Source organism: Nannobrachium achirus (genome assembly GCF_963921795.1).
Source record: "Nannobrachium achirus genome assembly, chromosome: 4".
Taxonomy (NCBI): domain Eukaryota; kingdom Metazoa; phylum Chordata; class Actinopteri; order Myctophiformes; family Myctophidae; genus Nannobrachium; species Nannobrachium achirus.
The window spans coordinates 8,074,006-8,095,221 of NC_137813.1; the positions used below are offsets into that span (position 1 = coordinate 8,074,006).

The window sequence follows — 21,216 nt, forward strand, 5'->3', positions numbered from 1 at the left end:
AAAGTATGCAGGGGTTCAGTAGTAGACAGCTACTTCATTCCTTTTTTAGTTTATTGTAATCATTGTTACTTTATATCGTATAGTGAAAATACATAATGTTTAATTTCCAGAACCAGATCAGAACAGCAATACTATCAGTGAGTGACAATATGTAAAGAGTGTCGTCATCAGTGCCGTTGCCAGTCTAATCAGCGCTCTATGCGCGCGCACACAATCTTTGTGGTTTTTAGGGTGATTTTAGTCGGTTTTTAGGTCGGTTTGGGTGGCTCATTAACTCTTCAATGATATGATGATATTTTTGGGGGTTTTGGCATGATTTCTGACGGTTTTGGGTCAGGTTGGGTGGCTCACTAACTATTCAACAATATGATGCAAAAATGTCAAACCAGCCAGCCTGCTGGAAACAAGATCAATTACTTACCCACCGTCGATGTGTCTGGAGGCTCGCCCGGCAGTTCCAGGAAGGGGGTAGTTGGTTGGTGGGAGAGAAAAAGCAGCCATCCTTGTCGCCAACATTATGTCCGTGTATAGGGCATGACAACGTTTGCCAATATAGACTTAACTTTACTTCAGCAGCTTCGAGCAGCACAACAACACAGCACTGGCATGAGAACGTACATGAATAATCGATGCCAGAGATCACCGCACTTCACAACACAGTCAGTCAAAAAAAGTCAAATGCAGCACAAACTGAGGATCATAAAGCAGAACAGAACACTGGAACGCAGTACTAGCCAGTGAGACATAACAAAAATAAAACTTTTATTTTGACCCACATAGTAAGCAACTGGGTCTTCTGGGTGAGATAATATCAACAGACCTTGAGATTGTGCTCTAGGCGGTCGCCTATACCGCTTATACCTTGCCACGGCTCTGGTCGTCATTCCCTGTTGTAGCAGAGACTGTATCTGGGGAAGAATGCACATCCACACATCAACCCTACAGCTCAGCTAAATATGCAGTGTCTGCCACAGTGTTTAAATTGTAGGCGAGCTTGGGTGGTGCAGCGGTAAAGTGCCTGACCACCACTGCAGAGGTTGCGGGTTCGAATCCAGCGTGGTTCATCAGGCTTGATTCAAGCCTCTACAATGAACACACTCTGCCCATCTTTGTGGAGGGAAGCTGAGTGGAGGATGATATTTGACGCTGCGAGTATTTCTACGGGCTGAGAGGAGGAGGGAGGAGTGGCACCTGTCAGCAGGTAGTCTTCGGTGGTAGCAGGCTAATCACATACAACAGCATGCAGTGACAACACACAAATGCTTGTGGGGAGGAATTGGAAATAATCTGCATATTGAGGAAAAAAAGGGGTTAAACGTTTTTTTTCTAAAATGTCTACATTGCTAAAGGTTTCAAACTGAAAGTTGTATGTGATTTAATTTGTACCTCAACTCAAATATATTGTCACTTCACAGGCAACCATAATTGACAGTAGAATGTCTATTCTGCATGTGTGAAGCTTGAAAGATAATCCATGAATCAATGTTTGTTACTGGGAACAGTGAAGGTCTGAGGAAGAAAACCAAGGAAGAAACAAATACATTTGACTAAAGTTTCCCCTCTCTCTACAGTATGTACAGTATCCATCTGTGAACATCGAGTTGAATATCTAGTTATGGATAGGCACGCAACACTCACGTGCACAACAGGTGCAAATCACACACACAACACATGCAATCTTAGGCCGCGCTCACACATGTGCGTCAGGCATCGTCATCTTATCGTCTGAGAATGGCCACTGGGGGCGCCGTACTAATGCATTGTCAATGGAAGGTTGTTTGGTTTTTTGTCGTTGCCGTGTCTCAAGCTCAACCGCAGCCTGTACGCTCTTGAAGAGACACGGCAACGACAAAACACCAAACAACCTTGCATTGAGAATGCATTAGTACGGCGCCCCCAGTGGCCATTCTCAGACGATAAGATGATGATGCGTGACGCAGATGTCTGTACGGCGCCTAAGGCACCATAACAACACTGATTTACAGGGTCACATTGGTCAGTGTTCTATCAATATAGAATAGTGATTCAACAGGTTTCAACTGGACCCACATATTTGGTGTTGACCAAGAGGTCAAGGCCTAATTAGGGTCCTGTGCCTGCTTTTGGGTGCCACCCACTGGCTGAGAAACAGCATTGTAGAGCAGGAGTTTTGTTTTTGTTATTATTATTATTATTATTTTAACCTTTTTCAGCCTGCTGGGGAACTTGGGTTTTCAGCTTCACTCAGCTGACCAGAGACGGGCATCCTTGAGGAAGCAGTTCAGATCAAATCAAACCAAATCAAATATATTTTTGATTATTTATAGAGCACATTTACATACACCCAGAGATTGCCCAAAGTAAAAACATTTCAAAAGAATTATATCCTAGGCAGGCTCTGTATGGCCAAGGACCCATTGAGAAATGAAAACAATGCTTTCCTGTTTCATTGTCTCCACCAGCTGAAGGCTGAGGGAGAGTATGTTTTCCCCTCCGTCCGTGTGTCCGTGCGTGCGTCCGTGCGTGCGTCCGTCCGTGCGTCCGTCCGTGCGTCCTCGCACTTTGTGAGCGCCAAATCTCAGTCGCCGTTGGCCCGGTTGCTGCCAAAGTGAGCACACACATTCCCTGGATGCCAATCTAGAACCTCTGCCCTAAATTTTTCAAATGGGCCTTTTCTAGCGCCAACTAGTGGCCGATGTTTGCTAAACACATTTCTGTGCACTACTCTTACAGATTTTGTCCAAAAATCCTACAAATCGGTAGGCAATATCTCGACAGTCATGTGATCGACACGGATCTGTCCGATTTTGCATATTCCATCCTGATTGGCTAAGATTGGCTTCCAAAGTTTGTGGGATTGAGCCGTTTTGAACAAAATGCCTCAAATCACAAACGCAAAGTGCAATTATCATGAAATCGCGCACACACGTTCCCACTAGGCCGAGGAAGAAATGCCACAATTTTTTTTTAATCAGCCTCATGGTGGCGCTATAACAGCCCGATTTGTGGTTTTACCTATAACTCCACCGATCAGTTTCAAACTTTGTAAGCGCACTCCCTAGAGGCTAAGGATAAACCTTTGCCCTGCATTTTTCACATCAGCCTTTTATAGCGCCACCTTTGGGCCGACTTATGTAAAACACATTTTTGGATATTACTCCTTGAGATTTTATCCAAAAATCATGCAAATCGGTACACAGTATCTCTATAGTCATGTGATCAAGTCCGATCCGTCTGATATTTCATATTCCATCCTGATTGGCTAATATTAGCTTCCAAAGTTTGCAGGATTGCTCCGTTTTTGAACAAAATGCCTCAAATCATCAACGCAGCTTGCGATTACCGTGACATTTGCCACACATATTCCCACTAGGTCAAGGAACAAATGCTACCTTTTTAACATTGTCCTTTTATAGCGCCGCCAGCAGGTAGACTTTAGCAAAACACATTTTTGGAACACAATGCTTGAAATCATGCATGCAGCGTCCGATTGCCATGAAAGATCTAAGGTGAAGAACATATGCCACCCTTTTTACATTGGCCTATTATACAGTAGCACCACCAGGACGCACGGCCTGGTGGAGACCTGTGCTCGGAAGAGCACTGCTTCTAGTTTATTTTGTTTTATTTATTTTTTTCACCAAGCTCATATTCCAAGTACTATAATTCACATGCATACTCGTCCATAGCTTTATTACTGAAAGACCATTTACACAGAATCCTGCACAGACGGTCATGCATTTTTTTTAATGTTTATTCAGAACACATATTATATAACAATAATGTAGTCTAGGTGCTTTTGTGGTATATTTTTCAGTGGATATTTGTAAAGCAGTCTCTGCATTCAAGCCATCCTTAGTGACAGAAGCAGTGGGCAGTAGGGGTCAGTGTCTCTGGGAGCAGTTAGGGGTCAACTGTCTTGCTCAGGGACACTTTGACACATTGATGAGGCCTGGAATCGTACCTGAGACCTCTGGGTTCCCAGGCAGGCTCTCTAAACATTCAACTATGGCCGGCCGCACCTTGTGCCACACATATTTTGAATGATGTGGTTGGTTAGTGTGTGTGTGTGTGTGTGTGTGTGTGTGTGTGTGTGTGTGTGTGTGTGTGTGTGTGTGTGTGTGTGTGTGTGTTTGTGTGTGTGTGTGTGCGTGCAGATTAATGACAAGGAAAAACATGATTAAAACATATTTTTTAAATACCCCTCTTTCTCTGTCAACTGAACATCAAGTAGAATAGCTAGTTTGTCAAGTGAGAGAGAACCATGATTGACAGTAGAATGTTTATGCTGCATGTGTGAAGCTTGAAAGATAATCCATTAATCCATGTTTGGCCCATTGGAACAGTGAAGCTATGAGGAAGAGAATCAAACTAATGGTGGAGATTTAATGACAAGGAAACAAATGAGCAAAACATATAAAAATAAACGCCCTATCTCTATCTATCAACTGAACATAAAGTTGAACTACAGCCAGTTTCTCTTGAGAAACCATGATTCACAGTAGAATGCCTATGCTGCATGTGTGAAGCTTGAACGATAATCCATTAATCAATGTTTGGCCCTGGGAACAGTGAAGGTGTGAGGAAGAAAACCAAGGAAGAAACAAATACATTTGACTAAAGTTTCCCCTCTCTCTACAGCAGGGGTCTTCGACAGGGGGTCCAGGACCCCTAGCGGGTCCCCAGAGTTAGTACAGGTGGTCCTCCAAATCTTTGAGTGATAGAAACCTTTTTTCTCCTTTTTTTTTATTAACCACTTGAACCATATAGCGTCAATATTCTGAGAACTTTAGCCAAAAATAGCAGATCTACAAGCTCACAACAGAGTGAAAGGTCAAGTTTATTAGGTATTGACGGTTCAAGTGGTTAAATATCTGAAAACACAAATTGACATGAATCCAAAATACACTGATGCTCGTGCTGTATGTACAGTATCCGTCTGTGAACATTGAGTTGAATATCTAGTTATGGATAGACACGCAACACTCACATGCACAACAGGTGCACCTCACACACACAACACATGCAATCATAAGCACCATAACGACACTGATTTACAGGGTCACATTGATCAGTGTTCTATCAATCTAGAATAATGATTCTCAACAGGTTTCAAATGAACCCACATTGTTGGTGTTGACCAAGAGGTCAAGGCCCAATTAGGGTCCCATGCCTGCTTTTGGGTGCCGACCCACTGGCTGAGAAACACCATTGTAGAACAGGAGTTTTCACCAAAGTCTTTTTGTTCATTGATTTTGTTCGTTTCTTTTTTAATTTTTTAATTTTAATTTTAATGTTTTAATTTTTTGTGACCTTTTTCATCCTGCTGGTTAACTTGGGTTTTCAGCTTCCCTCAGCAGAGTGCCGCTCAGAGAGGAGCTCATATTCAAAGTCAAACTATATTTCACATTCATACTTGTGCATAGCTTTATCACTGAAAGACCGTTTAAACAGAATCCTACACAGACGGTCATGCATTTTTTTTAATCTTTATTCAGAACACATTATATAACAATAATGTAGTCTAGGTGCTTTTGTGGTATATTTTTCAGTGGATATTTGGAAAGCAGTCTCTGCATTCAAGCCATCCTCAGTGACAGAAGCAGTGGGCAGGACGGGTCAGTGTCTCTGGGAGCAGTTAGGGGTCAAGTGTCTTGCTCAGGGACACTTTGACACATTGATGAGGCCTGGAATCAAACCCGAGACCTCTGGGTTCCCAGGCAGGCTCTCTAAACATTCAACTATGGCCGGCCGCACCTTGTGCCACACGTATTTTGAATGAAGTGGTTGGTTGGTGTGTGTGTGTGTGTGTGTGTGTGTGTGTGTGTGTGTGTGTGTGTGTGTGTGTGTGTGTGTGTGTGTGTGTGTGTGTGTGTGTGTGTGTGCGCAGATTAATGACAAGGAAACACATGATTAAAACATATTTTTTAAATCCCCCTCTTTCTCTGTCAACTAAACATCAAGTAGAATAGATTGTTTGTCAAGTGAGAGAGAACCATGATTGACAGTAGAATGTTTATGCTGATGTGTGAAGCTTGAAAGATAATACATTAATCCATGTTTGGCCCTTTGGAACAGTGAAGCTATGAGGAAGAGAATCAAACTGATGGTGGAGGATTAATGACAAGGAAACAAATGAGCAAAACATATAAAAATAAACGCCCTATCTCTATCTATCAACTGAACATAAGTTGAACTACAGCCAGTTTCTCTTGAGAAACCATGATTGACAGTGGAATGTCTATGCTGCATGTGTGAAGCTTGAACGATAATCCATTAATCAATGTTTGGCCCTGGGAACAGTGAAGGTATGAGGAAGAAAACCAAGGAAGAAACAAATACATTTGACTAAAGTTTCCCCTCTCTCTACAGCAGGGGTCTTCAACAGGGGGTCCAGGACCCCTAGCGGGTCCCCAGAGTTAGTACAGGGGTCCTCCAAATCTTTGAGTGATAGAAAACTTTTGATGGGGAGTGACAGGCGGCAAAGGTCATTCGGATCGGGAATGAAACCGGCAACGCCGCCAGGCATCCATGCCTATGTGGCAATGCCAAAATGGTATAGGCTAATTTCCAGAACCACATCATAACAGCAATACTATCAGTGAGAGACAATATCTAAAGAGTGTTGTTCCCTGTTGTAGCAGAGATTGTATCTGAGGGAGAATGCACATCCACACATCAACCCTACAGCTCAGTTAAAGAGACAGTGTCTGCCACAGTGTTTAAATTGTAGGGGCGCTCGGTGGTGCAGTGGTAAAGTTCCTGACCGCCTGGAGATTATAGTGGGTTTGAATCCAGCGTGGTTCATCAGGCTTGATTCAAACCTCTACAATGAACACACTCTGCCTGTCTTTGAGGGAAAGAAGCCGGGGCGTGGAGGACGGTATTTGTCGCTGCACGTATTACACTGGAGGGGGAGGGGCACCTTTTAGGAGGTAGTGTTGGGTTTGCCTGGCGTTGCCAGACTCTTGGTAATGTGCGGACTGATTTATTGTTGGGTGAGAGTCAGATAGAACAGCATGACACAAATACACAAATAATCTGCATACTGGTAATGAGGGAAAAAAGGGGGTTAAAATATAAAAATATCTACATTGCTAAAAGTTTAAAATGGAAAGTTGTATGTGATTGTATTGAAATTTGTAGCTCAACTCAAATATTGTCACATGGTTAGTTTACAGGTATATTAAAAAAAAAGATATTAACATTGGCAGTTTGACATTTACATAAAGTGCATTAAGCTGCGTGGTGAAAAGTGGCAGTGGCAGTTTTTGCTGTTTTGCTATTAGTCGTTAACCTCCATAAAATTTAATAAAATAACTATTGTTATAGAAGCAGTGGATAAGAGAAGGAACAATAAATAAGTCACACCCATGGTGTATGATTAGTGAAGGCATGAGGCATGAAAATATGTCGATACTGTTGGATGTTTGCCAAAAGGAAACTGTAACAACAACCTTTGCCATGATGTTGACTATCTAGTCTGGCCATTCATGCTCTCATTGTAGGTTGATAAAGTCATGCTGTCGCAAATTTAACATTTCCACATTCTCATTTATTGTGACATAAATCATAGATAGATCTGTATTGCTCATCACAGCCTACAGTAAGCGTGAAAAACATGACAGGAAAAGCTAAGATTAATAACAATAGAAGTTGCATAAAACACAATGTTATAAAAACTAAAATTAGAATTAAACCGGTAGATACATATTTTAAAGCTAAATTAAATAATCATAACGTAGTCCATGCACACTACTTTGTGGTATTTGTGGATACCCAGATATATTTTTATTAAGAGTATTGACAGAATTTAGATTACCCCCCAGCAGTGTCGGCCCGCCCGAGGCCAACAACACTGGTAGGAAGGGCTGAAGCTGGCTATTGTGTGCAGCAGGTTGGTGGCAGTTGTGGGGGGGAGTCGCATTGCTGTTGCCAGAGGCCTGGCCATGGGGCCTTGGACTTTGCCTGACTGCGAGCGCCAGACATCTCACACTACGTTTCACTTCGGGAGAGAGTCTGAGATTACGGACGGAGATTCTACTTCGGCGTGGGCGGGCTAAAGCCTATTGACGTCACACACACACACACACACATACACACACACACACACACACGCGACGGCGACGTGGCGTGACATTGCAAAAATACGTTATTTCTCATAACATATTATATGTCTGCATGTTTACGTTAGTGCAAAATGGTATTAAAACGTGATGAAACAGCACTATTGCATCGTTTATTAAAATAATACGAGTCGAGTCTGACTCCGCCATGACAGTTTTCATGGACCAATCAGAGTCCACTAGACTCTCACGTGGGCAGAGGACACCAATCAGAGTCCACGAGCGAGTCTCACGTGAGCTCAAGAGCTCTGTTTGGAGGGGGCTGGGACCGGAGCAGCCAAGCCACGTGCCCCAAGCATACAACCCTGATTGGCCCATTCAATTCGCCCGCTCTAAGGGCGCCTTCGAAATAGATTAAAATATGTGCAGCTTCAGTCCACACTACAAACCACCCACCAACAGGGGGTGGTGATGTGCGGACTGAAGTATCAGGCAGGCTACCTTGGACTGCCCTCTTCAAAGAAAACTAAAGTGGAGCACACACTGAACGCGGACGGCTGCGCAGCGTCGCATCGCGGTATCGACGCACGTTAAGTGCCGCGAGGTAACCCCAACTGGATGCGGCGCGCTGCCACACAGCACAACCATTTCCCCCGGTGGGGAGAACCATGGGAGAACATGTTCACTGCGCGATAACGCTGGAAAAATAGAACAGCGGCGTATTGGCGCGGCAGACGAGGCGGCAGACCCGCGGATGCACGCGTCTGACGCCGCCAGTGTGGGTTAGTTCATTGAAAATAATGGGGCCGTATGTTTTGACGCGCCGCTTCCGCGCCGCCTCCGCACCGCCTCCGCGTCCAGTGTGTGTTTCCCTTAATCTGTCTGGTTACTGCCATGTGCCTCGCAAGAAGGTTTTTACCACCACGGCTGTGCCAGCAGAGTAATTTATCTTGCCACTGACACTTTTAAAAGACTTCAGTATGTTTACAGTGTTTCACCACATGTTTTAACGGACTATTTGAATTATTACCAATAATGAATATGCATTTGTTGTATTGATATTGTTTGATTCATTGGTTGCTTGGACTCCAGGGTAGGGAGCAAGCTTCAACACAATCAAGCTGAACCATACCACCTGTGGGTTTGTTAGCTGGTTCTCTAATTTAATGGTGTAGGTAAAACTTTTAAGTGAACGTGTATGAATTGTATTGCAGGGGCGTCAATTGGGTATGGCAGGGGTATGCAGCTGCCATACCCTGGGTCCAGATTTAAATATAAATCCATGAATGTCTCTTTGTCTATCTGTGCTGGTTATTATGTTGTTAAATTACAGTAAAATAACTACAAATGCAACATTTAACAACATGGTCCCTTTAACAAGGTATTATAATTATATTCTCCACACTTGTATTCTCCCCATCTTGACAAAAATGGTATATTCCCATGTTCTGCCGGTCAGCTGCACAGGTGCAATTCATTATTGTTTATGTGGCACGTTTACTAACATGCCAAGTTTAGCTGCACTTGAACAACCATATCCAGCCCAAGAAACCGTAGAAATGGGGGAAAAAAATAAAATGTACTTCTTAAAATAAATGTTTCATGCCTGTTGCTAAGGTATGGCAACATGACTCGTGTATTGCACGTGCACCTTCACGCGTGTGCAATACATCAGTCATGTTGCCACTGTTGTATTGTCATGGAATTGACGGAAAATATTGTCTTTGGACATGGAAAAGATACTGGTTCATAGGTAAATAGTGGATTCAATTTAATATTGGTACGGTCCGGGGGAGGGGCCTAGCCTATTTAACAGGGCGACCTGCCACCTGTGCTAGTCAGTCAATGTAGGGATGTGAGCTGCGAAGACCCAATGCCAATCTGGCCAGTTGTTTGTATATATTTTTGTGTTTTTGTGTCTGTGCTGTATTTTGGTGAACACCAGTTCCTTGGACTGAAAGGTGAATAAAAGCACTTGTTTTTTGCAACAAAGACCTCTCTGACTGACTGCCTTTGAATATTTTCCTATTTGGGTATTTTCTAGTATTTTGAGTATTTTTGAAACTGATACAAGTGTCTTTTGGGCCTACACTACCCTCACTCAAAGTCAGAGTGTGACAACATGTTTCAAATGGATACTTTTGGTGTTGACCAAGAAGTCAAGGCCTGGCCAAATAGGGTCCCGTTCCTGCTTTTGGGTGCCCACCCACTTTTTGTTTTTTTACCTTTTTCATCCTGCTGGTGAACTTGGGTTTTCAGCTTCACTCAGCTGACCAGAGAGGGTTAAGGAGGAGGAAGCAGTTCAGATCAAATCAGATCAAATCAAACCAAATCAAATATATTTTTGATTGATATAAACTTATGTATAGAGCACCTTTACATACCACTAGAGATTTCCCAAAGTAAAAACATTTCAAAAGAATCATATCCCAGGGCAGCCTCTGTTTTTGTTTTTCACCAAGCTCATATTCAAAGTACTATAATTCACATGCATACTCGTCCATAGCTTTATTACTGAAAGACCATTTACACATAATCCTGCACAGACGGTGATGCATTTTTTAAATGTTTATTCAGAACACATAACAATAATGTAGTCTAGGTGCTTTTGTGGTGTTTGTCAGTGGATATTTGGAAAGCAGTCTCTGCATTCAAGCCATCCTCAGTGACAGAAGCAGTGGGCAGTACGGGTCAGTGTCTCTGGGAGCAGTTAGGGGTCAAGTGTCTTGCTCAGGGACACTTTGACACATTGATGAGGCCTGGAATCGTACCTGAGACCTCTTGGTTCCCAGGCGGGCTCTCTAAACATTCAACTATGGCCGGCCGCACCTTTTGCCAAGCGTATTTTGAATGATGTGGTTGGTGTGTGTGTGTGTGTGTGTGTGTGTGTGTGTGTGTGTGTGTGTGTGTGTGTGTGTGTGTGTGTGTGTGTGTGTGTGTGCGCGCGTGCGTGTGTGTGTAGATTAATGACAAGGAAACACATGATTAAAACATATTTTCTAAATCCCCCTCTTTCTCTGTCAACTGAACATCAAGTAGAATAGCTAGTTTGTCAAGTGAGAGAGAACCATGATTGACAGTAGAATGTTTATGCTGCATGTGTGAAGCTTGAAAGATAATCCATTAATCCATGTTTGGCCCATTGGAACAGTGAAGCTATGAGGAAGAGAATCAAACTGATGGTGGAGGATTAATGACAAGGAAACAAATGAGCAAAACGTATAAAAAAAAAACCCTATCTCTATCTATCAACTGAACATAAAGTTGAACTACAGCCAGTTTCTCTTGAGAAACCATGATTCACAGTAGAATGCCTATGCTGCATGTGTGAAGCTTGAACGATAATCCATTAATCAATGTTTGGCCCTGGGAACAGTGAAGGTGTGAGGAAGAAAACCAAGGAAGAAACAAATACATTTGACTAAAGTTTCCCCTCTCTCTACAGCAGGGGTCTTCGACAGGGGGTCCAGGACCCCTAGGGGGTCCCCAGAGTTAGTACAGGGGGTCCTCCAAATCTTTGAGTGATAGAGACCTTTTTTCTCCTTTTTTATATTAACCACTTGAACCCTAGCGTCAATATTCTGAGAACATTAGCCAAAAATAGCAGATCTACAAGCTCACAACAGAGTGAAAGGTCAAGTTTATTAAGTATTGACGGTTCAAGTGGTTAAATATCTGAAAACAAAAATTGACATGAATCCAAATACACTGATGCTCGTGCTGTATGTACAGTATCCGTCTGTGAACATCGAGTTGAATATCTAGTTATGGATAGACACGCAACACTCACATGCACAACAGGTGCACCTCACACACACAACCCATGCAATCATAAGCACCATAACAACACTGATTTACAGGCTCACATTGATCAGTGTTCTATCAATCTAGAATAATGATTCTCAACAGGTTTCAAATGGACCCACATATTTGGTATTGACCAAGAGGTCAAGGCCCAATTAGGGTCCCGTGCCTGCTTTTGGGTGCCACCCACTGGCTGAGAAACTGCATTGTAGAGCAGGAGTTTTCACCAAAGTCTTTTTGAAGCTGTGAAATCCGCTTCCAAGGAGTGGCTTTTTCTTTCCCGTACAGTCTGTCCCATAGGCCTCCCAGGAGTCCCGTGTCCGTGTCATGTCCTGTGCATGCAGTATTGAGGATGGGTCAAGCTTCACATGACAATTTGGCCCTCCAGACAAAATCATTCATTTATTAAGAACTCTTAAAAATATAGAACTAAAACACATAGAAAGTATAGATCTAGAACACAAAATGTATAGATCTAGAACACAAAATGTATAGATCTAGAACACAGATTTCGTAACTCTAGAACACATAGAATAAAAATTCACCGCTTCACTTCGAACCAAGTTTGATTTTTGTTTTTGTTCGTAGTTTTTTTTTTGTGACCTTTTTCATCCTGCTGGTGAACTTGGGTTTTCAGCTTCACTCAGCAGAGTGCTGCCCAGAGAGGAGCTCATATTCAAAGTCAAACTATATTTCACATTCATACTTGTGCATACAGTAGCTTTATTACTGAAAGACCGTTTAAACAGAATCATACACAGACGGTCATGCATTTTTTTTAATGTTTATTCAGAACACATTATATAACAATAATGTAGTCTAGGTGCTTTTGTGGTATATTTTTCAGTGGATATTTGGAAAGCAGTCTCTGCATTCAAGCCATCCTTAGTGACAGAAGTAGTGGGCAGTAGGGGTCAGTGTCTCTGGGAGCAGTTAGGGGTCAAGTGTCTTGCTCAGGGACACTTTGACACATTGATGAGGCCTGGAATCGTACCTGAGACCTCTGGGTTCCAAGACTGGCTCTCTAATCATTCAACTATGGCCGGCCGCACCTTGTGCCACACATATTTTGAATGATGTGGTTGGTTGGTGTTTGTGTGTGTGTGTGCGCGCGTGCGTGTGTGTGTGTGCAGATTAATGACAAGGACACATGATTAAAACATATTTTTTAAATCCCCCTCTTTCTATATCAACTGAACATCAAGTAGAATAGCTAGTTTGTCAAGTGAGAGAGAACCATGATTGACAGTAGAATGTTTATGCTGCATGTGTGAAGCTTGAAAGATAATCCATTAATCCATGTTTGGCCCTGGGAACAGTGAACGTATGAGGAAGAAAACCAAGGAAGAAACAACTACATTTGGCTAATGTGTCTCCCCTCTCTACAGCAGGGGTCTTCAACAGGGGGTCCAGGACCCCTAGGGGGTCCCCAGAGTTAGTACAGGGGGTCCTCCAAATCTTTGAGTGATAGAAACCTTTTTTTCTCCTTTTTTTATATTAACCACTTGAACCATATAGTGTCAATATTCTGCGAACTTTAGCCAAAAATAGCAGATCTACAAGCTCACAACAGAGTGAAAGGCCAAGTTGGTATTGACGGTTCAAGTGGTTAAATATCTGAAAACACAAATTGACATGAATCCAAAATAAACTGATGCTTGTGCTGTATGTACAGTATCCGTCTGTGAACATCGAGTTGAATATCTAGTTATGGATAGACACTCAACACTCACATGCACAACAGGTGCACCTCACACACACAACACATGCAATCATAGGCACCATCAACACTGATTTACAGCTGCCCAGAGAGGAGCTCATATTCAAAGGCAAACTATATTTCGCATTCATACTTGTGCATAGCTTTATTACTGAAAGACCGTTAAACAGAATCCTACACAGACGGTCATGCATTTTTTAATCTATATTCAGAACACATTATATCATAATAATAATAATGTAGTCTAGGTGCTTTTGTGGTGTTTGTCAGTGGATATTTGGAAAGCAGTCTCTCTCTGCATTCAAGCCATCCTCAGTGACAGAAGCAGTGGGCAGTACGGGTCAGTGTCTCTGGGAGCAGTTAGGGGTTAACTGTCTTGCTCAGGGACACTTTGACCCATTGATGAGGCCTGGAATCGTACCTGAGACCTCTGGGTTCCAAGGCAGGCTCTCTAATCATTCAACTAAGGCCGGCCGCACCTTGTGCCACGAGTATTTTGAGTGATGTGGTTGGTTGGTGTTTGTGTGTTTGCGTCTGACAGAAATGGTCACACCTGTCTGATGGATGAATATTTTTAATGCCATCTTTACTATAAAAGAAGGTCCTCAAACAACGCAGACTGCATTGAACCTTCTACTGGAGCTGAACATACACTCAACACACTCAGAAGATCCGAACAACAAGGTGCAACTTTAAAGACTTCAAGATGATGCTTGTTGTTGCAGTTCTGTTGCTGGCTGTAACAGTCCACTCTGCTCCTCGCTGCGATCTCAACCTGGTTCTGGACTGTGAGGAAATCTACAAAGACGTCTCCACACAGAGTGGTGTGTACGACATCTACCCCACTACTGCACCTGTCAAGGTCTACTGTGACATGGACACAGATGGAGGGAAGTGGACAGTCATCCAGAGAAGAGTGGACGGCACTGTGAACTTCTACAGACCCTGGGCTCAGTACAAGGCTGGGTTTGGAGACACATCAGGCGAGTACTGGCTGGGACTGGAGAACATGCATCTCCTTACCAACTCCAAGAAGAAGAAGTATCAGCTGAGGGTGGACATGGAAGACTTTGAGGGAAACACAGCGTCTGCCTCTTACTCCTCTTTCTCTGTGGGTTCTGAGGCTGATGGATACAAGCTGCAGGTCAGTGATGTATATGTCATAGTATATTAGAGAAACAGCACATTCGAGACGCGGAGCACTCGTGGTGCGGCACGGGGCGGAGCAAGCGGTCGCCACATCAACGTACTCCAGGCGGTGCGCCGCTCTATTGTCCACGACACTGCGAGCAGCTACCGAAGCCCCCCTGTATCCACGAAGCCCAAACGAGTTACGAGGCCCCCCTGGGTCCACGAAGCCCCAAGCGGCGCGAAGGCCAGCGGACCTTGGTCCTGCTCTTCGCCCCCGAGCGCCGCAGGCGCGAGTGGCCGCGAAGCCGTGGTGAATGCAATCGTTATATTTATGCCCAGGCCGTAAGGCCTGGGCAAGCGCACGTTAAACGCCCTGTCCAAGTGACTACAATGGAGCTAATGGCTAGGCTAGGCTAGGCTAGGCTAGGCTAGGCTAGGCTAGGCTAGGCTAGGCTAGGCTAGTAAATAAAGAGTAAACACTTCCGGTCTGCGGCGAGTTCAAAGCGTGACGTAACTCTCTTATCCAGTGGCTGACGTCGCCATCTGGTGGTGATTAGTGTGTGGTGAACGTCAAAACGAGTGCTCCTTGACAACTTTTACTGGTTTCTTGAACATACTGTAACATATACATTAAGTAGGCCTACTTTACTTAAGGGATATTTCACTTTCAAATTCTTTTTTTTCTTTCGTCTAATCACCCTGGAGAGATTTTATTTGCTTGATTCAGTATTTAGATATTTCATATTCATTTTTTCAGACATGCCACCTTCCTATACAAACCCATTGTAACTTCGAACTCCATTTTAACCATGATAGATTCATCAAAAACTGTTTTTTTTTACTCCTGATGCCCTCCTAATACGTGAGCTGTGTTTTTTTTCCGATGAACTTTTTTCATTTATTTGTATCTTTTTGGGAAAATGATTAAAAATAATAATAATAGAACAATATATTAAAAAATAAAATAAGTTACTGAAAAACGTGGGTGATTTTGATGAATGATGGTTAAAATGGAATTTGAAGTTGTATCTGATAAAATGAATATCAAATATCTAAATATCGAATCAAGCAAATTAAAATCTCCCCAGGGTGGTCACAAAAGCCTGATTAGATGATAAAACGACATGAAGTGAAATATCCCTTTAGTACAATTTTTAAGTATTTGTACTTGAGTATTTCTTTCGGCTACTTTTACTTCTACTCCACTACCTCTCATAGGCAAATATTGCAGTTTACTCCAATTATTTGAACACTTTAGTTCCTACTTCCTAGTTACTTAGATATTGTGTTATGTAGATATTGTTATGTAGATATTGATTATTATTACAAAACATAACCTACATTAACCACTTCAGCCCTATCTAGACTTCGGCTATTTGAAAATAGTGAGCTTGTAGATCTGCTATTTTAAAATCATTTTATACATTTTGAAAACATGAAATGGAAGATTTCTGTTTCCAAGTACATCTAGATGCCTACTTTTACTCAAGTAAATTCCCAATACCGTAGAGTATTTCTGCATTGCAGTATTGGTACTTTTACTTAAGTAACAAATGTGACTTTTTCCACCACTGCTGCAGGTTGCTGGCTTCAAGAATGGAGGAGCAGGAGACTCTCTGACCTATCACAATGGAATGAAATTCACAACCTTTGACAAAGATCAGGACGCGAACGGCAAGAACTGTGCACGTCTTTATTACGGTCCATTTTGGCACAAGGACTGTCACCACGCTAATCCCAATGGTGTTTACCTCTGGGGGAAGACGACTCATTTTGCAACAGGTGTAGTTTGGTCCAAATGGAAGGAATATCATTACTCCCTGAAGGCTGTAGCGATGAAGATCAGACGTGTTCCTTAAACATGTTTAGGTTCACATGCAGAGATTCAAAAGCACAGCCGTGGTATAAAAGGCATGATGCAATATTTACTCATTTTCATGGTTTGATTTTGTTTTCTATTTTCTCTCTTTTTGAGACTCTGTTTAATCCTAAACTCATACAGTAGATACTGTATCTGTATTGTATCACATATTATTACAGTGATGACCTGTCCTCAATGGCTCTTAAATCAATAAATAATACAAGCTTTTGACCTAATAAAGAGATGCATGCAAAGACAAAGATGAGGTGTATTTGGTGATTTGGTAACAATTTACTTAAAGGTTTGTGTCTGTAATGCATTATAATCACCTTTGCCTTATAGGGATTCATATAACTCGTTATAAATGTTTATAATGATGCACAACAATGTATAACAAGGTTCATAATGTATATTATTAAGTGCTGCTCATACTACATTAAGTCTTTATATAAGTCTGTTTTACTAAGTCTAGAGGGTATATGTGTTTAGAGTGTATGTTATGCAAAGAGACTCATTTACAGAATAAGCTGGCTGTTAAAAGTATGTACTGGGTCAGTAGTATACAGCTACTTCATTTCTTTTTTTAGTTTATTGTAATCATTGTTACTTTATATTGTATAATGAAAATACATATTTGCCATGTTTAATTTCCAGAACCACATCAGAACAGCAATACTATCAGTGAGTGACAATATCTAAAGAGTGTCGTCATCAGTGCCGTTGCCAGTCTAATCATCTTTGCGGTTTTTAGGGTGATTTTAGTCAGTTTTGGGTCGGTTTAGGTGGCTCATTAACTCTTCAATGATATGATGATATATTTTTTCGGGTTTTGGCGTGATTTTTGGCGGTTTTGGGTCAGGTTGGGTGGCTCATTAACTGTTCAACAATATGATGCAAAAATGTCAAGCCAGCCAGCCTGCTGGAAACAAGATCAATTACTTACCCACCGTCGATGCTTCATGACTCAGCTTCAGGCAAAGCATAGGCTAATGAACAACAAAATAAATACCTGTTGCGAGTTCAGGGCACTGGAGGCTCGCCCGGCAGTTCCAGGAAGGGGGTAGTTGGTGGGAGAGAAAAAGCAGCCATCCTTGTCGCCAACATTGTGTCTGTGAATAGGACATGACACCGTTTGCCAATATAGACTTAACTTTACTTCAGCAGCTTCGAGCAGCACAACAACACAGCACTGGCATGAGAACGTACATGAATAATCGATGCCAGAGATCACCGCACAACAGTCAGTCAAAAAAAGTCAAATGCAGCACAAACTGAGGATCATAAAGCAGAACAGAACACTGGAACGCAGTACTAGACAATGAGACATAACACAAATTATAACATTTTTATTTTGACCCACATATTAAGCAACTGGGTCTTCTGGGTGAGATAATACCAACAGAGCAGGCGTGGCTGGCGCCCCCTTGAGATTGTGTTCTAGTCTAGGCGGTTGCCTATACCACTTATACCTTGCCACGGCTCTGGTCGTCATTCCCTGTTGTCAGGGACGGACCAATTGGAAGATAGGCCCTGTGCAGCCAAATCGCAAAGGCCCCCTCCCGCACCTCCACGCCGCCCGCCCGCACGCGTCCCGTACCGGCCCGCGATCCGGCGATCGCACCGCGGCGCGGCGCTCGACAGCGGCTAGCGGAGTCGAGTCGAGCACTGCTCGGAGTCTCGGGACACAGACACGCACCGCGTTCCGCGGCGCACCCCCAACAAACAGGCCAACAACACAATGTGCGCGCAACAGAACCACACTGAGCACATAGCTAGAAAATCTGTTATAATATAAATAACTCTGACTAGACATAAATCAATATCAGTTCTGCTTTTATTCTCAACGCTCAGGCTGCTGCCTAATCTAATGGAGCAGAGGCATTCGCATTATACGCCTGGTGCGTGCATATTGATTTCAATAACAGTGAAAAGCAAAACATACAAACAAAATAAAATAGCATAAAACAGTACAGTATTTTAACTTAAATATCGTCACACACCTCAGTCACTCCAACAATCAGTGGTGGAAAGCAAGCACATTTATTTAAGTACAATTATGAGGCATTTGTAGCCTACTTTAGTATTTTCTAGTATTTCCAATACTTTTACTTCTACTTAATTTAAAACGTTAGTTAGTTTGTAGATTTTATATTATTAATTAAGCACTATATTTATTTTATCTGTATTTATTTTACTTTTAGTAGGTCAAGTAGACAACATTCATTTTGATGCCAATGTATTTTTACTCAAGTAAACTTTTAAGTCCGGACTTTCCGGACAGAGTATTCCCATAATTGATACTTTTACTTAAGTAAAGTAACAAATGTGGGTACTTTATCCACCACTGCCAACAATAAACAATAAAAAATAAAAAAATAAATGCGGCCGAGGCCTATAAAGTAAGGTGCGTGTGTATCGTGCAGTCAGTGCACTAGCCTATGCTTTCAGGAACAAACAAACCACAAAAATAAAAACAATAAAATTGGATACACATTATTTTAACAATGCGGAGGCCGAGGCCTATTCAAGAACAAAGCACAAGTTCAATGACAAATAAAAACATTGGATACTGCAGTATTTTAACTTAAAATAACAAAGACATTGACGTAGCATAGGCCTAATTAATACTGTAGCTTGGGGTTTAGTTTACAGACGTTTAGGCTAAATCTAAATTTGCCTACACACCCATTTCCTTTCTCCTAGCTTTCTTTGTGGCGAAATCATGGATGAGAGCATCGAAATTCAACCCTCGGACAAGTTCTGACAGGCTGTTTAAGCGCCTCTGCGTCAGTCTGGTCCTTAATTCATTTTTAATCCTTGCCATTTGGGAAAAGGACCGTTCTCCCTCACAATTGCTGACAGGGAGCGTCAGATAGAGTCGCAGTGCAATGAACACATTAGCAAATGTTGACTGCGATGAAGAAGCAATTATTGTTTTCAGGAGTTTTGGTGGAGGCAAGACAAGACCTTCAGCTGTAGGTCGAATGAATGATCTGAATTGAATCATTTCATCAGCGAAATCTGACGCATTTAAATCTGATGGATACGCAGAAGCAAGCAAGTTTGCTTTATCAATTACTTCAGTGTCACAAGCGTGTTCAGGAATGAACAGAACTGCAAACAGATCACAAACGCGCTTATATGCCTCAAGTCTGTGGTCAAGACAGCTAACCAACTTATCAATAACCACATTAAATGTTTCTATTTGCAATTTGCGTTTCCCGTCCAACACAACATCATCTGCTCCACTGTCATCAAACTGTCTTTTTCGTTTTTTGATGCGCTGGGTATCATGAATGTACATCTGGCTTACACCTGGCACAGCTTTAGCAACAGTTTCATACTCTGTAAAGCGAACTCTTTGTTTTGTGACAAAATCACAGAGAGACCTGAGCAGTCCGACTGCTGTCATGAGATCTATGTCTGATTTTTGAAGGCTCAAACTTGTTTTATGGAATCGAGTGAGAATGGAATCCCAGAAATTAGCCATAAATGCAGTTTCTAATTTGTCCAATTTTGCACAGAGAGCGCTGGCTTCATCACGGGTGTCTGTAGTTTCATCTTCATTTTCAGCTATGCTCTGTAAAGCTGCCCTTATTTTGGGGTAATTTTTCCATAGAGCTTTTGTGGAATCAGCTCGGCTGCTCCACCGAGTGTTTGAGAGAGGCTTTAATGTTAAACCTATATGTATATCTGCATTGTGAAAAACCTGATCCCACCTATGTGTTGATGCCGAGCAGAAGGCATAGAGCGATTTCAATAAATCAAAATAATCTCTCACCTCTGTACTGCTTCCATCTATGCTATTTACACCAACTAAATTAAGCGAATGGGCTGCACAAGGCACATAATGCATTAACGGGTTTTTTTGTTTCAAGTGCGCCTGTAGGCCATTGTACCGCCCAGACATATTGCTGGCATTATCAAATGATTGTCCTCTGCAATTCGATAAATCCAAACCAAGCCTGTGCACCATGGTACAAACAACATCAGCTAACTTTGTCCTGTGTGACTGTGAATTGGCTCAAATGCCAGAAATCGCTCAACTGGCTTGCCTTCCTTGCTAACGAATCTAAAGATAAATGTTAACTGGTCTACATGAGAGAGATCTGGAGTTGAATCTACAATAATGGAAAAATATTTCGCTTCAAGGAGCTCCTCTGCTATTTTTTGCCTTGTTTTTTCTCCCATTAATTCAATGAACTCTTCACATATTGTTGATGATAAATAAGACACACTACCTCTGCCCTTCTGACCGTGTGTCTTTATGTGTTGAGCCAGAAACGGGTCAAATTGTGCAATTAACTCCAAAATTCCCAAATAATTCCCGTTGTGCGGCGAGCCTAGTAGCTCGTCGTCACCCCTGAAAGCCAGCCCCATCTCTCCTAAAAATTTAATCACTGCCACAAGCCTTTTCAAAACTTCCCTCCAGTAATTCTGGACATCCAAAGCCTGTTTTATTATGGCAGAATCTATTGTGCCAGTGTCCCGTGCCCGCATTATCAATGCTAACATGCTGGCCCTGTGCTCTGGGCTTGCTTCATGGGAACGCAAACGGGCTGTTGCGTGGGCCCAGTCAGAGTAACCCTCTGTAAATGCATTCTTAATTTTCCCAAGTAGTTTACAGGCAAAGCAGAACACATCCCCTGTCGATG

General features: G+C 42.3%; 1 protein-coding gene across 1 annotated transcript; it reads left to right on the forward strand.

The window, feature by feature from the left end:
- Positions 1–14,275: 14,275 nt before the first annotated feature.
- Positions 14,276–16,559, forward strand: LOC308282609 (microfibril-associated glycoprotein 4-like; the record flags this gene model as incomplete). Its single annotated transcript, XM_080722996.1, has 2 exons — positions 14,276–14,713; positions 16,281–16,559. 2 exons carry the CDS (start codon positions 14,276–14,278, stop codon positions 16,557–16,559), a joined length of 717 nt encoding a protein of 238 aa, XP_080579122.1.
- Between the last annotated feature and the right edge of the window lie 4,657 nt (positions 16,560–21,216).